This window comes from Pipistrellus kuhlii, unplaced genomic scaffold, assembly GCF_014108245.1.
Source record: "Pipistrellus kuhlii isolate mPipKuh1 unplaced genomic scaffold, mPipKuh1.p scaffold_m20_p_1, whole genome shotgun sequence".
NCBI lineage: Eukaryota > Metazoa > Chordata > Mammalia > Chiroptera > Vespertilionidae > Pipistrellus > Pipistrellus kuhlii.
In genome coordinates, this window is record NW_023425404.1 from 12,126,237 (window position 1) to 12,142,790 (window position 16,554).

Genomic DNA, 16,554 nt, shown 5'->3' on the forward strand with positions numbered 1-16,554 from the left:
TGGCCAAAGTGATGGTCTGAGATCCTTCATCCCCTCCTTCTCTGTCTCATTCTCTCCACCTCTGTCTTTACAGAAACCCTTACAATAGTTTAGCTTGGTGTCACCACACCCAATAAGAGCTCTTGGCTGCCCTCTTTACAGAGATGAGCCTTGTCTCAGTGTCCCCAAGATTACGTAAGCACGCTCAGTATCTCCTTGCAGATACCTGACTAACCACCTGCCCTGTGAATGGAATGTCTTCCTCTTCTTCTGGACCCTCAGGATGAAAGTTTGGTCTTGAGAGGGCTTTGATGTGTCCGGTCTCCTGCAGGCCAAATGACCTCAGGAGTCACTCGTTTTCATCCTCCACTGCAGTACCCGCTTCTGTTCTATAGTGACATCTTCTGCCTTTAGTCCTTTGGCAGAAAGCCTGTGTCTGACCCTTGGCCCTCCCTTCTGCATTTCCTCCATGGGGCTGAGTAGGTTTTCCTCCTGAACAGTAGGGTCTCTGAATCTGCATAAGCAAGTAGACTTCCTCCAAGACAACAGCAGTTACCCATTTAGGGAGAGTAAACCCCCATGTTTCTTCTGGAGCTCAGTCAGCCTGTGTGTCAGGACCGGGAGCCTTGACACTGAGTTGGAGGAGGACAGTGTCTTCCTGCAGCTCCAACCCAGAGCTCTCTCCCTGTGCTAGGACCTTCCTAGCTCAGCCAGGTTCCCTGGGGGCTTGGATATGGACTCCTGAGAAGCCAGTCACATGGGAAAGAACCCTGTGTGCAGTTCCTGGGAGCAAGATATCCACCCTCCTCCATGTTGTTATTCTCCCTCCCATAGCTAGTGGTAACCACAGCCTGCTGCCCCTCTCCCTCCTGCGTCCCCTCTTCCCCTGCTTGTCTGGTTGGTGCTTGGACTCATCCTTTCTGGCTCAGTGTGGGTTCTGGCTCAACATGGTCCTTGGCTGGTAGAAGTCTGCTCTCCAGCATAAAATCTTGCCAATATCCACCCTTAGCTCTGCATCAGCCTCAGGGCTGGTCTTGGCCACATCCAAGACCGGTGGTCCCCCTCAGTTCTCATTTTCTGGTACAGGAAGCCCATTTGCCTTCATCACCTAGTTGGTGATCTATTCTGGGGTTTGCTGTGCCAAGCACATACAATCCCAGTAATTGTCACCACTTATAAACAAACAAAAAAACATGAGTTCATCAAGGGAAATAAGAAGGCTGTTTCCACCCTAAGTGCCCATCAGCAGTTGAGTGGATTAAAAAACTATGGTACGTCTACACAATGGAATACTCTGCTGCTGTAAAAAAAAAAAAAAAAAAAAAAGGAAGAACTCCTATCATCCCAACCAGAGGTCCCAGGGGCTGTTATTTTGCAGCATGCATGGACCCGGAGAGCATTATGCTGAGCAAAATACCATAAGCCAATCAGAGAAAGATAAATATCACATGACCTGACTCAGTTGTGGACTATAATGAACAACATAAACTGATGAACAAAAATAGATCCAGAGACATAGAAACGTCGAACAGACCGTCAAACCTCAGAGGGAAGGCAGGGGAGGAGGGGAGGAGTAAGAGATCAACCAAAGGACTTGTGTGCATGCATATACGCATAACCAATGGACACGGACTTTAGGGAGTGAATGTGCTGGGGGGTGGGAGCGGCCAGGGAGAGGTCAATGGGGGGGGGGGGGAGGAGACATATGTAATACTTTCAACAATATATTAAAAAATTAATTTAATTTCTTAAATTAAATTCTTAATTTAAGAATTTAAATTTTTTTTAAATATATATTTTATTGATTTTTACAGAGAGGAGGAGAGAGGGATAGAGAGCTAGAAACCTCGATGAGAGAGAAACATCGACCAGCTGCCTCTTGTACACCCCCTACCGGGGATGTGCCCGCAACCAATGTACATGCCCTTGACCGGAATCGAACCTGGGACCCTTCAGTCCGCAGACCGACACTCTACCACGGAGCCAAACCGGTTTTGGCATGAATTTAAATTTTTTTTAAAAGAAGGCTGTTTCCAACAGCACAGGTCACTAAGCAGCCCCAACGCAGAGGTCTCTCCCTGTGCTAGGACCTTCCTAACTTGGTCAGATCGCCTGAGGCCCTGGATATGGACCCACCCTCCCACAGCTAGTGGCAACCACGGCCTCTCACACCCACCCAGGGGATCTCCCTTTCTAAAGCTCTTCTGCCTCTCTCTTTGTCCAGGGCGGTGGGTGGGAAGCGGAGTTGGGAACACAGGACAACACTCACTTTTTCCTACTTTCCGTCTGCACAGACACTGACCTTCTTCCCTCCCAGCCATGGGCAGGGTCGGGATTTGCTTCCTCGCAGACCTGCCCACGTGCTGTGGTTCCCAGGGATGACTGAGGGAGGGGCTGCTGTTTTGCAGATATCGACGAATGCCGTCACCCCGGCACCTGCCCGGATGGGAGATGTGTCAACTCCCCCGGCTCCTACAGCTGCCTGGCCTGCGCGGAGGGCTACAGGGGCCTGAGCGGGAGCTGTGTAGGTGAGGGCTGCTTGCCAAGGCACTACGAGGACTGTTTGGCCCCGGGACCTCTGGTTGAACTCGCACACAGGGGGAGAAAGAGGTGGGCAGAGGGAGGCGGTCTGGAGGCTGTTGCCCTTCATGAGCCGGCTGGGCTCCCAGATGACGTTGGGCATGAGATGGGTGTGCTTCAATTACTGATGCTCCGCTCTCTGAATCAGCTAGGGTGGGGGCCACTTGGCTCCTCGGTCACATCCGTTCGGGAGCTGCAGCCCAGGGTCCCAGAAGCCTCTGAGGCTGGATCCTGGATAGAGTGAAGCACCAAGCATCTTAGGAAGAGCCTGACTCTGGTGGTGTGTGCTGGCAGCCAGGCCCTGCATCCCAACAGCAGTATCTAGACAGCCCCGCCTGAGTGGACAGCGGGTGCTCTTCTCCCTCCAGAGGGGCCTGCGTGTCAGCTGTGGGAGGAATGTTCTTTTCCCTCCGCCCCTGCAGGAAGGAGGGCCGGGGGTGCGGGATGCCAGGAGGGACTGAGCTGTGAATAGACGCTTTGAGGCTCTGGAGAGGGCAGACATTTCCCAGGCCCTTGGCATTGCCCTTCAGCCACCCAGGCGGAGCTTGGCCTTTCTTTGCGTTGCCCACTCACCTACTGGAGCTGGTTGTGAGGCTGGGAACATGAGCTCATAGCATGTTGGCAGGTAGGAAGCCAGAGAGGTTCAGGGCCACTGTAAGGTGAGTCACGGGTCTCGGAGACTTCACTCCGGGTGTCCTTGGAGGGGCCAAACCAGAGCTGAGGGCCTGCCCCTCTTTCTGGGACATATGCAGAGTCCTCGGTGCTACTAGTTAAAGAGGAAGTGGGCTCCGCGGGGAAGGACATCCTGCCCCGCCTAAGTGAGTGGGGCCAGCAGCAGGAATGACCTCGTGGCCTCCGCAGGCTGGCCTCTGGGTCCTCTGCACGGGGGCCCTTGGCCTCCTAACGGAGATTCTCTCAGCCTGACTAGGGACTGCCTGCAGGCGAGGAGGCCAGCTCGCTACCCTGGACTTCTCCCCACAGATGTGAACGAGTGTCTGACCCCCGGGGTCTGCGCCCATGGGAGGTGCTACAACCTGGAGGGCTCCTTCAGATGCTCCTGTGAGCAGGGCTACGAGGTCGCCTCCGATGGGAAGAGCTGCCAAGGTACAAAGATGCACAGCACAAGGCGTCCTGCACAGCACACCAGCGCGCAGCTCCTCCCTTTGTACACACACTCCCGACCCATCCTGATCCCACATCCCAACCAAGCTACCCAACACACTGCTGCAAGCCCGGGCCCTTCCCCTGACCCCACCACCCACCCGTCAGTCTGCTGTCCTGGCACGTCTGTCCCGCAGAGCCCCACACAGCACGCATGGCCTGTTTCAGATGTCAACGAGTGTGCCAGCCGGGCCTCGTGCCCCACAGGCCTCTGCCTCAACACCGAGGGCTCCTTCGCCTGCTCAGCCTGCGAGAGTGGCTACTGGGTGAATGAAGAAGGCACTGCCTGTGAAGGTAACCCTGGGGAGGGGGGTGGCAGAGAGGAACTGAGAACACAATATAGCCCTCCCAACGAACACTCCACGTGTCCCCTAGCTTTGGGCTAATGCGGAGGGTCTCCAGGCTAGGCTACAAGACCCTGTATATGGACTTGGCCCCTACTGTCATAATCCTCAAGTTTAGAGGGGAGGACAGGAGGAAAGGGGAGCCTGAGACCAGAAGAAAGCTTACAGTAGAGTTGCCCAGGAGCATTCTGGGGAGGGGGTGCTGAGATTGCCCCAGAGGTCCACAGTCAGGGCTGCCCTTCCCCAGGGGCCTGGAGAGAGTCCTGCACGCTCAGAGAGGGCAGCCAGGGGCCTGGGAGGTTCCTGCCTGACCAGGCGGAGGGAGCCCTCCCCAGCCCCCAGGTGACGGCTGCTGTCTGCCCCAGACCTAGACGAGTGTGCCTTCCCGGGAGTCTGCCCCTCAGGAGTCTGCACCAACACTGCCGGCTCCTTCTCCTGCAGGGACTGCGACCGGGGCTTCCGGCCCAGCCCCCAGGGCCACACCTGCGAAGGTAAGAGCCCCTGTGGCAGATGAGGGAGACCAGGCCATCACCCTTAGAGAAAGGAGTCGCTGGGACACATATAGCTAGCCCCTGCTCTGTCCACCTCAGATGGCGGGCGAGCTGTAGACACCTGCAGATCTGGGGCCTGGCCAGTGAGCCCTGGGTCACAAGCTTCAGCGCACATCGGCATCGCTGGGGAGAGGGACGGGGTGTGCAGCTCCCAGGCCTTGCCCCAGACCTGCCAAATTAACCTCTGATATGGCGTGGGGGGTGGGATCTGTTTTCTAACAAGCTCCCCAAGGGTTGCTCTTAAGGATGGGCACTGGCCTGTACCAGGGGATCTGTAGGCCAACTTGAAGAATCTAGTTTCTGTTATCTTCTCAGGTTCTGTGTATCTGTTTCCCTGGTTTAGTTCTCATGTGTGTTTCTACTGCTTCTCAGTAAAATCTGAGCCATAAGGGCCTTGGGGGGTGGCCATCCTAGGCCGGGCTGCTGAGAGAGGCCAAGTGTCCCCAAGGTGAGCACTGTCTGGGCAGCTGGAGAAGCCCAGCCCGAGACCGCGGAGCCTGCCGGGCTGGGGCAGAAGTGGAGGGAGCGTCTGTCATCGGGTGATGCCTCCATGGGGCCAGGCTCCTCAGGCAGGTGGCAGGCCCCCTGGAACCCTCCCCATTGGTGTCTGTCCTTGGGCGGTGATGCCATGGGCTCCCTTCCTCCCGTGTGGCCCCGCAGACGTGGATGAGTGTGAAGACCTCCAGAGCAACTGCCGGGGAGGCGAGTGCAAGAACACGGCTGGCTCCTACCAGTGCCTCTGCTCCCCGGGCTTCCAGCTGGCCAATGGCACTGCGTGTGCGGGTGAGTGGCTCAGCTCTCCCCCGGGGACCCGGGCCAGAGAGTGTGTGGGGAGGCGGGAACATTCCCAGGAGATACCACTGCCTACCTTCTCCCTGCAGACGTGGACGAGTGCGTGGGAGAGGAGTACTGCGCACCCCACGGCGAGTGCCTCAACAGCCATGGGTCCTTCTTCTGTCTCTGTGCCCCCGGCTTTGTTAGCACCGACGGAGGCACCCGCTGCCAGGGTGAGAAGCCAACTTGTCCGTGCCCACTTGTCAGCAGCAGGGGGCGCTACAGGCTAGAATAAAATGCCCCTGGTCCCACCCAGGGAAAGAAGGATGGGAGGCTGATCATACTGCACCCTCTGAACTCTTTGAGTGTCACCCTTCTCTCCTTGACAGAACCCCAGTCCCAGGGCTCCTCCCCCCGGCCCCTCCCCCCGGCCTGGCCTCTGGCTTCCAGCTCTGAACTCTTCCTCAAACCTTCAGCCCTTCCCTACCCTGAGCCACTCCCTGGCCCTCCTATGAGCTACGTAGGGCCCAGGGCTGGGTCGGCTGACAGATGTCCTTGTTTTAGATGTGGACGAGTGCGCAGTCACAGACCGGTGTCTGGGAGGGCACTGTGTCAACACCGAGGGCTCCTTCGACTGTCTGTGCGAGACTGGCTTCCAGCCCGCCCCCGAGAGTGGGGAGTGTGTGGGTAAGGGTTTTAGGAGGGAACGGACAGGCTCTGCCCCAGGTCTGCCCTCTCCTACCCTCCCTCCCCCTCAACCCCCGCCCCCAACCCCGCCTGGTCCTCAGGTCCCTGGGACCAGGAACTGCAGCTTTCCACACATGCATCACCCAATGGCTAATGCATTCATGGAGCCTCTGCTGACTCAGGGACCGTGCGGGCATGACAAAGTGCAGACAGTCATCATCCTTGTGCAAGCAGAGCTCACAATCTCGCTTTTAAAGCCAAACTGACTCAATCGACATGTATTAAACACCTGCTAGGTCCAATGTCTTTTGCCAGGACAAGTAGACAGTTACAGGCAATCTTGAAATTGAACAAGGGAGACAGATGCGAAGATAACTCGCTATAATACACTTGGGTGAAGGTTTTATATACAGAGAAGTATAAAGTGCTGCACTCTAGGCAGACGGGTGGGGGAAAGGAGGCTAAGAACTCGGTGCTTTTCTAAGTACTGTAGTGTAGAGCTCTTTTAGATGTTCATCCCTGCTGGGTCAGGGAAAATGACCCTGAACTTGATGTTTGGGGGTTGACCTGATACAGTAATTTGGAACAGACCTGGCCTGGGGATGCTGGGAAGGCAGGGCCAGAACGGTGACCCGGCCCCTCCTGTATCCTCTCGTGGCTCTGGGGACAGACATTGATGAGTGCGAGGACCGAGGAGACCCCGTGTGTGGGGCCTGGCGGTGTGAGAATAACCCTGGCTCCTACCGCTGCGTCCAGGGCTGCCAGCCCGGCTTCCACCTGGCCCCCTCCGGAGACTGCATAGGTGAGTCGGGAGGGGAGGGGGGTCAGAGGCGGGAGGGCTGAAGCACCAGTTCTCATTTTCCCCGAGGACATTATCTCTGCAGCCGTTTGGAAGTTGGTATATGTTCCATAGAGCTGGGCTTGCCCAAAAATTGAAGAGGAAGGCTAGAGTTTTCTTGTCCCGTGTTTAGAAGTTACTTTTCACAGATCTTGGTGTTAACAGGCCGAATCAGTAAGTATGCCCGAGAGGTAACGAGGGTGCGTGAGAGCACACCCTCCACTCCCGTCTCTCCGCCCCGCAGACATAGACGAGTGTGCCAACGACACGGTGTGCGGGAGCCACGGCTTCTGCGACAACACGGAGGGCTCCTTCCGCTGCCTCTGCGACCAGGGCTTCGAGGCCTCGACCTCCGGCTGGGACTGCGTGGGTGAGAGGCCTGGGGGCCAGCAGGCTCTGGGCCGGGGAAGGGGAGGCTCTCGGGCCCTTTGTCCCATTTCCACAGAGGATGGCTGTCCTGGATGGAGGCCCTGGGCCCTCCTCCTGAAACGGCCATGGTCACATGGCTCCCTAATGGGTCCTCACAGAGTGGGCAAGGAAGGGAGGTGTCCGCTGGGCCAGGCGGGTAGGGGAAGCGTGGCCACAGTCCGCCAGGGGGAGCAGGCACATCCATGAAGGCGCCCCACTTCTCCAGAGACCTCAGGGTCTCCAGAGGCCTGTCGTTCAGAGAATGTGCAGAGGGAGGAACCCTTCTCCTCTGTCCATTTCTCGACCCTTGTCTGCCACCCTCCTCTCCCTCCTCCCGTGCCCGCCGCTCATCTGTTCCTCCTCTGGCTGGCTCATACCCACTCCTGCTCTTCCCCCGAGACCCAGCCTCTTTTGCTTGAGGGGATAAGTATCTGCCCCCCTCCACCCGGGGGGCTGGAGGCAGGGGCAGAGGGAGTGGGCTGCCTCTTCTCCACCCACGAGCCTGTCCCCATGCCTGGCAGACGTGAACGAGTGTGAGCTCATGCTGGCCGTGTGCGGGGCAGCCCTCTGTGAGAACGTGGAGGGCTCCTTCCTGTGCCTCTGCACCAGCGACCTGGAGGAGTACGACGCTCAGGAGGGACACTGCCGCCCGCGGGGGGCCGCAGGTGAGCACGCCCCAGACCCCACCCAGCCATTCAGCACAACCACTCTCCAGCTCCTGAGAGGGGGCCTGAGCCAGGGCTGGGCAATGTGGGCAGGGGTAGTGTAGCTAGGGGGGGGGGTGTGGTATGTCACCTAGCTTTTCTATCCCGATTGCCTGTCTGTAAGAGGGTGCTGATGGTAATAATGCTCACCATGTGGAGCTGTGGAGAGCATCAGGTGAGGGAACATAGGTAAAAGCGTTTTGTGTCCTGTGAAGTGGTGTTTAAATGTTAAGTTTGTAAAGGCGAGGGCCATGAGCAGACAATGACAAGGGGCCTCTGTCACACACAGGTCAGAGCATCCCCGAGGCCCCGCCTGGGGACCACCTCTCGGGCCCCGTCCGCAGGGAATGCTACTCTGGGCACCAAGGCCAGCCGCCCTGCTCCCGCCTCCTGGGCCGGAACACCACGCAGGCCGAGTGCTGCTGCACCCAGGGAGCCAGCTGGGGAGACGCCTGTGACCCCTGCCCAGCCGAGGACTCAGGTAAAGTCCCAGTGGTCCTAAGGCCTCTCAGGGTCAGCTCTGCAGGGAGACACCGAGAGAAGAGGACAGAGTCCTCCTCTCTCTGAGCTCGGATGCCTCCCTACAGTCGAATTCAGCGAGATCTGCCCCAGTGGTAAAGGCTACGTCCCAGTGGAAGGAGCTTGGATGTTCGGACAGACCACGTACACAGGTAACCGCCCTGCACATCCTGCTCCCCAACCTCCGCTCACCTGAGTGGGCCCAGCGGGCCCTCCAGCAGGTCCCGGGAAGCTCCTGGCTGCATGCAGGCCCAGACTCCCCGGTCACTTCCCTCCCTCCTGTCCCAGGGCTGGGGTCCTGCAGAGTCTGGGCTGGAAGTTCTGACCGGAGCTCCTCTGGGAGTGCTCATACACCCCACCTTGGTTTTCCTGCTCCCTGAGGCTGAACCCTCCGGGAACAAGCTGGGATGCATTGCCTAACCCAGTCACGGGCACAGGGAAAGAGCGGGGCATGCCCTGTGCAGAGGCCAGCAGCAGCCACGTATCTCCCTGCCTCGCTTACAAAGCCAGCAACATTGGGGAACCCAAACTCACGCGGGTGGTTTAGGTGTGAGCACCCTAATCCCGGAGCTGGGGAAAGAAACGATGGAAAACCAAGCACTGATTTAGGCACCTCACACGTATTCATCTTTTAATCCTCACGACAGCTGTAAGAGGTTGGCCGTATCTACTTTCTTAGGTAGGAAATTGAGGCAAGAACTGAAGCAAGTTCCTGGAGTTACCCAGCTAGCCAGTGGCAGGGCCAGGATTCAAACCCAGAGCCTGGCTTTGGAGCCCTGAATCCCAGGGGCTGCTTCTTGATACCCCCAGCCCCCACCCCCCTCACCTCAGCCCTGCCCTCCACAGATGCTGATGAGTGTGTGATGTTCGGGCCTGGTCTCTGCCAGAACGGCCGGTGCCTCAACACGGTTCCCGGCTACATCTGCCTGTGCAATCCTGGCTACCACTACGATGCCACCCGCAGGAAGTGTGAGGGTGAGGATATACTCCCCCTACTCCCAACCCCCGCCCCCACCCCAGGCCCACAGCTGATGGCTCACCCAGCCTTGCCAGCCAGCCCCTGACTTGCTGGTAGTCCCCTTCCAGGGACAGACACCCGCTGGCTGCAGCAGGCAGGTCTGAGGTGAGGGGAGCCGTGGGGACGTCGGGGATTGTATTTGAGGACTTGCTGGGAGAGTGTCCCTGGGGTGGGGTCTCCCAGGCTGGGCTGGGGGCGGGAGAGGGGGAAGCAGGGTGCTACCTCTCCCTTCCCCTGAAAGTGGGCAAGCCGCCCTGGTACTGCCCACACGCTCCTCCGTCTTCCTGCCCCACAGATCATGACGAGTGCCAGGACATGGCCTGTGAGAACGGCGAGTGCGTGAACACGGAGGGCTCTTTCCACTGCTTCTGCAGCCCGCCCCTCACCCTGGACCTCAGCGGGCAGCGCTGCGTCAACAGCACCGGCGGCACGGGTCAGCGGGCCTGGAAGGGCGGGGCCGCAGGGAGCGTGGGCCGGGACTGGTGGGTGGGGGGCGCTCAAGGGCCTCTGTCTGTGCCCCCAGAGGACCTGCCTGACCATGACATCCACATGGACGTCTGCTGGAAAAAAGTCACCAATTACGTGTGCAGCCAACCCCTGCACGGGCGCCGCACCACCTACACGGAATGCTGCTGCCAGGATGGCGAGGCCTGGAGCCAGCAGTGCGCTCTGTGCCCCCCCACAAACTCTGGTGAGAGGGCGGCCTGTGTCTGCGGGGAGGGAGGGGAGAGCCTGCAAGCCGGCTAGGCCGCAGTGGGGAGAGTGCCCTCGCCTTGGGAGGGGGGTTTAGACAGGAGCAGGCCACCCGAGTAGTGGTCCTGTCTTCGGCCCCTGTCATTTGGGGATAACATGGGGCAGGCGGCAGGGCACTGCCAGGAGCTCTCAGAGGGCGCAGGTCCCAGCATGCTCCCTCTCCCCGGGGGAGTGAGCCAGGGGACAGCACACCAGGCTCCCTCTCTCCCTCCTCCCTGACAGAGGTCTATGCTCAGCTGTGCAACGTGGCCCGGATCGAAGCAGAGCGGGAGGCTGGGGTCCACTTCCGACCAGGCTATGAGTATGGCCCTGGGTCTGAGGACCTACACTACGGCCTCTACGGCCCAGATGGGGCACCCTTCTACAACTACCTGGGCCCCGAGGACGCCATCCCCGAACCACCCTTCCCCAACACAGCCAGCCACCCAGGAGGCCGTGTACCAGGCCCTGAGTCTCCCCTGCAGCCCTCAGCACTCCAGCCCCACTACGTGGCCAGCCACCCAGGTCTGTGTTACTGCAAAACTGGGGGAGAGGTGGGCACCAGAGTTGCTTCCCTTCCATCTCCTCGGCCTGCTGATCACTGCCAGCAGGGTGAGGACGGGGAAGGGAGAAGGTGGTCCAAGACCCCTCTCGGGTCACTCAGGGGGCAACTCCGCATGCCCACGTTGGACCTAACACCTCCTTCGGGTAAACCAGCACCGGAGACACAGAGGCACAGGACACCCCCATCCCAACCTCAAAAGCTTCCCGGTGGGAGGAAGTGGAGAGTGGGAGAAAGCGGGTAGAGAAAGCAGGTACACACCGTACTGTCCCATTTTCTCCCTCACCCTTAGGTATACAGAACAGCCTGTTCTACAAGTTCAAACTTGTGACCCGAAATGTAACTCAAGATTTACAAAAATATATTTATTTTTATTTATTTAATTTTTTTGTTGATTTGAGAGAGAGAGGGAAAGGGATAGGGATAGATAGAAACTTTGATGAGAGACATCGATTGGCTGACTCCTGTACAGCCTGCAACCTGGGCCTGTGCTCTGACCAGGAATCGAACTGTGACCTCCTGGTTCATAGGGCAATGGTCAACTACTGAATCATACCAGCCGGGTGGGATTTACAATCACTTTTTTTTTTTTAATTGATTTCATAGAGGAAGGGAGAGGGAGTGGGAGATAGAAACATCAATGATGAGAATCACTGACTGCCTCCTGCATGCCCCCTATTGGGAACTGAGCTGAAACCAGGCTTGGGAGCCAACCTGTGACCTCCCGATTCATAGGTTGATGGTCAGCCACTGAACCATGCTGGAGGGCTTCAATTACCTTAAAGGCCCACTGTGGTGACTTGGTCTGGTGGCAATGACCCCAGCACTCGGGACTCGGATGGATTCTAATGAGGAAGTCAGGCCTGGCACCTGCCAGGGTACCTGCCCCAGGCTCAGCCACCTTCCCAGGCTGATTCAGACTCAGGGAGATTAGGGATGGTGTCTTTCTCAGGGGTGGAGAGTTGCTTAGAGAGAGAAGTGGGTTAGGCAGACCTGGTAGTTTTGCTTTGTGTTTAGTAAGAGTAATCTACTTTTGCTGCCAATACCCTCCTAGCAGGGAAAAAACAAAACAAAACAGTGTTTTAACAAAACACCCTGCCACCAACCCCAACAAAACCAAAGCTATATAGATACCCACTGCTCAGGAGCCCTGGCGCTGTGAAAGCAGTGAATCCCAACCTTCGTGGAGTCCTCATTTAAAGGTCTACCCCACCTAAAATGACTCTTACTTTTAAAGAGCATTGCCTTTTGTGTTAGCATCTTTCTGTGAAGGTTTTATGACCCTCCCCACCCTCACCCCAGGAACTCAGCAGGGGCCATTCTTCGTAGTGGAGGATGAGGGTCAGGGGTTGGGTCGGGCCTCAGCTCCCTCCTCTGACCTCCTCCCAGAACTCCAGGCTGGCTTCGAAGGGCTTCAGGCCGAGGAGTGTGGCATCCTGAACGGCTGTGAGAACGGCCGCTGTGTGCGCGTGCGGGAGGGCTACACCTGCGACTGCTTCGAGGGCTTCCAGCTGGACATGGCCCACATGGCCTGTGTGGGTGAGTTTGGCATCAGGGTGGCAATGCCCAGGAGGCAGACTGGCCCTAATGCCGCCATGTGGGAGAGCCAGGCTGGCCCCTTGCTCCCCTTAGGGATGCACCACTAAACCAGGGTCCGTAAGTCCCCTGTGGCCCCCTAGTGAGGCTGCCCAGCGCCAGGTTGGGTGGTGAGAAAGCTCCAAAGCAAGGCTGCATGCGGTGTTCAGAAAGCTTTCCATCAAGGAGCCTAGACAGAAAAAGGCAGGGACAAGAGTATGGTCACTCTCCTGGGCACAGTATGGGTTTGTGTCCTTGAGTTGTTTAGTTTGGGGCAGTGTCTTCAGCCTCTGGCCGCTGTACCTAAGATTGCCCTGCAGGGTGGGGGCCGGGATTGGAGATCAGAGGGCCAGAAGCAACAGGCCAGAGGCCTTGGGCTCCTGCCATCTCTCTCCTGCCTTCCTTCTCCCTAGATGTGAATGAGTGTGATGACCTGAACGGGCCTGCTGCACTCTGTGCCCATGGCCACTGCGAGAACACGGAGGGCTCCTTCCGCTGCCGCTGCTCCCCGGGTTACGTGGCCGAGGCAGGGCCCCCCCACTGCACTGCCGAGGAGTAGCAGTGAGGGGCCAGTGTCAGCAGCTACCTGGAAATGGGCCTCAGGCAGGGGCCTGGAGGACGCTTTCCTAGCTGGGAAGATGCCATGAAGTCATCGGGCAGGAGGCCCTGCAGCCCCACTCCCAGCCAGCCTTGCCTGCTTTTCATCTCTCCCAGTTTAGGCTCGGGCTGTGAGCTTGTCACTGCCTCCATGCCACCATGCCTTTGCTTGGCTCAAACACCACCAAATGCTTTAATGCTTCAGCCACTGGCCATGAGGCCCAGTCCGCCATCTGTCCTGGCCTTACTATGAGATGCTTGCCAAAGGATGGCCCTCAATCTCCCCCTCAAGCTGTGCAAACGTGCAAGGTCCTTTGGCCTTACGCTACCTTTTCCACCCATGATGCACATATCATCCTGATGACTGCAAAACCAGGGCAGAGGCATCTGCCTTAGGATGGTCCTTCAGAACCTATGGGGCACAAAAGGACTGGAGAAAGTCTGGGGAGTGACTCGAACGCCTGCTACCAAGAATCATCACTGCCACTTGGCCAGTCTGATCCAGACCAGATTTTGCCACATCATCTTATAGCCACTTCAGTGGCCCCGGGAGGGGCAGAAGATCCCCTCATCTCAGAAAAGCAAGACTGAGACTAGCTTGCTGAGTGTAAGAGACACAAATGAAGGGGAGCAAGAAGACTGACAAAGCAAGAGGGAAATATTAAAAATATAGGGAATTGGGAAAAAGAAAAGGGGTGGGGAGCCAGGGCTTCATACAAATCTAAAGAAAATATTCAGTTGCTTTGAGTAAATATTCAAAATGTACCCAGCAGTAGCTCATTGCACAAGGGCTGCCACAAGACAGGCTGCCTGTCTCGGAAGACCTGTATTAAATACATAATGCTCCTTACAGAAAACACGTTTCTCCTGGGTTCTCCTTTTGTGGACACCAGTTTGATGTGCTAAAAGTAAAGAGATCTATTTTCTAGCTTGTGGAATACAGCGTAGTCCTGTTTGGGGGAGAAGCCAGATTTTCTATGTTTCTCCTCTCTTCTCAGAAGCCTCTGCCCTCTCAACCTTCATGAAATGGCTGGCTGGCATTCCTCTGAGTTTACAAGGAAAGACCCACTCCAGCCTTGGCTAGCTGGGAATTTAGTTAGAATAAAGAAATGTACATCCGGGGCCTTCTGTTTTTGTTTTACACGAAACCACAATTCTTTACCATGTTGGCTAAGTCTAAATATTAGGGAGGAGGCTGTGCCTACCTCTCACCAGCTCTGCCAGTAGCCTGTGATTGGGTCCTGGTGGGAAAAGGTCCTTTACTCTTCTGAGACGAGAAAGCTGACTTTGTATTCCTCTAGTGAACAGCAATGCAAATGAGCAAGGCTCCCTGTGCCTGGAGACTTGGAAACGAATACTATTTTCTTAATTTAATCTGTCCTGTCCTACCTGCTGCTCTGATTGTCAGCCATCACATAACTTATTGAATGCTTGCTTTGTGCTAGGCAATGTTGAGTGCTATACCCAAATTTCATTTAATTATCCAACAATCCCATTTACTATTTTTATTCCCACCTTAGAAATGGAAATATTCTGACCTTCACTCAGAATAAAAGAAATGCAAGTTAAACCACCCTGAGACACTCTTGTCAGTTGGCAAGCATCTGGGGAAAGAGGCACTCACATATATAGCTGACAGAAGTATAAAGTGATACAACTTCTGAAGAGGACATGGAAATGTCTTTCAATATTATAAAAGCATTTACTCTTTGAATCAGTGATGCCACTTCTAGAAATTTCATCTTCAGCTATTTTATCACCAAATGTGAAATGGCATATGTAAGAGGTTATGGTATAGCATTATTTGTAATAGCTAAAGATTAGAAACAATTACTATTAATTGCCATGGAGCCCTAAAAAGAAAAAGTGGCTCTAAATGCTTTGATATGATATCCAAAATAGATGAAGGGAAAAAGGAGGGTTGTATAGCAAAGTGTAACACATGCTGCTATTTGTCTAAAGAAAGGGGAGAATTGGGTATTTGCTAACTCCATCTTACACCCCATATTTCAGAGAATGTCTCACCATTCCTCAGTATACCCTGCTGGCACTGTGCTTCCCTAAATGCTATTCCCATTGCCCCTCCTCCTAACTCACCACACTGCTTGCCCTTCCAGAGATATTTCATGCATATACACACATTTCTATGTACTAAAAACACAAACAGCATGCTATGCATGCTGTCCTACACTTGCTTTTTTCACTTAATTGTAAGTTTTCTCTCTTGGCCCTCGGCCAGCACGGCTAGAGAGTGGATGAGTCCTGAGTAGGGGCGGCTGGGGATTGAGAAAAGGAAAAGAAGAGACAGACACAAAGACTTTAAGTAAAGCTGGGACCAGGTGGGACGCTGCCCTCGGATGGAGAGAGAGTGACCCAGAGCTAGTGCAGTGCATTTATTATATATAGTATGATACCAGCAAGTTTTACTAGAGTTTAAGACAAAGGGAATTATGTGAAATCATGGTTAAAGATCAAACTACAATTCTTCATTCTTGTGACTTCTTTGTAATTGTCACTCCTGGCTGAGCCCAGATAATTATGTCTGTTCCTGGCGCCTGGCTGAACTTCGATAATGAAACCTACTCCCTTTCACCTGAGCTAAAGGTCAAACTGACAATATACCTGCCTCTGGCAAGGTGTTTCCAGGAATGGCTCTGCCCACGCCACTGGACTCAGCTGACAATCGGCTCATGCGCCTTCCCAGACTCTCTCTATACTTAACACGTACTTGCACATATGAGCTCTCTCATCCTGTTTTATAAGTATATACTATTCCATTGAATGGATAAATCGTAATTTATTTAATCAGTCCTCTACTGGTGGACATTTCCATTGTTTTCTAACTTTTGCTATTAGAAATAATGCTATAATTATTATTCTTGTGCAAATCTTATTTCATGTTATTTCTATGGGATTATATACCTGTGGGCTAAATTCTTAGGAACAATGGTAACTTGTGGGGAGGTACACAGGGTGGATGGGTACAGGATTGGAATACATTTTCATTGTATTCCCTTTTGTGTCTCTTGGAATTTTGTACTATATGTATTACCTATTCAAAAAAATAAAATATTTTTAAATACAGCTGCTGGCCATACACTATTTAAATGTTTTGTCTCTCTATATATTTACCTGACTATATTTTACAAATAAAGCCAGATAATAATTATTTCAAAACTTTTTTAAATTCACTTTTATTTTTTGTTATGGTAATCCTCACCTGAGAATATTTTTCCATTGATTTTTTAGAGAGAGTGGAAATGAGGGGGAGAGACACAAAGAGAGAAACATTGATATGAGAAAGACACATAGAATGGTTATCTCCCACATGCACCCCAACCAGGGCCAGAAATTGAGCATGCAACTGAGGTACATGCCCTTGACCAGAATCGAACCTGGGACCCTTCAGTCCTGAGGCTGACACTCTATCCACTGAGTTAAACCAGCTAGGATTCAAAACTTCTTAAAGCAAACTTCCCTTAAGCAGTCTTGTGGTATTTTCATAGAAAATCGGCAGGGGAATTT

General features: G+C 54.8%; 1 protein-coding gene across 2 annotated transcripts in view; it reads left to right on the forward strand.

Moving 5' to 3' along the window:
* LTBP2 (latent transforming growth factor beta binding protein 2) overlaps positions 1-16,113 on the forward strand; it is a 92,568-nt gene extending 76,455 nt beyond the window's left edge. Inside the window, exons 19-36 of one of the 2 annotated variants that reach the window (XM_036421235.2) lie at positions 2,388-2,507; positions 3,541-3,663; positions 3,889-4,014; positions 4,430-4,555; positions 5,276-5,398; positions 5,497-5,622; positions 5,954-6,076; positions 6,747-6,878; positions 7,159-7,284; positions 7,844-7,987; positions 8,316-8,507; positions 8,614-8,697; positions 9,392-9,520; positions 9,859-9,996; positions 10,087-10,254; positions 10,539-10,820; positions 12,247-12,396; positions 12,846-16,113. In XM_036421235.2, the coding sequence (XP_036277128.2) occupies positions 2,388-2,507; positions 3,541-3,663; positions 3,889-4,014; positions 4,430-4,555; positions 5,276-5,398; positions 5,497-5,622; positions 5,954-6,076; positions 6,747-6,878; positions 7,159-7,284; positions 7,844-7,987; positions 8,316-8,507; positions 8,614-8,697; positions 9,392-9,520; positions 9,859-9,996; positions 10,087-10,254; positions 10,539-10,820; positions 12,247-12,396; positions 12,846-12,991 (2,558 nt within the window). In that variant the 3' untranslated portion in view covers positions 12,992-16,113. The remainder of the gene's footprint in view (positions 1-2,387; positions 2,508-3,540; positions 3,664-3,888; positions 4,015-4,429; positions 4,556-5,275; positions 5,399-5,496; positions 5,623-5,953; positions 6,077-6,746; positions 6,879-7,158; positions 7,285-7,843; positions 7,988-8,315; positions 8,508-8,613; positions 8,698-9,391; positions 9,521-9,858; positions 9,997-10,086; positions 10,255-10,538; positions 10,821-12,246; positions 12,397-12,845) is intronic. The other variant, XM_045578674.1, reaches the window with a different exon arrangement.
* Positions 16,114-16,554: the final 441 nt, after the last annotated feature.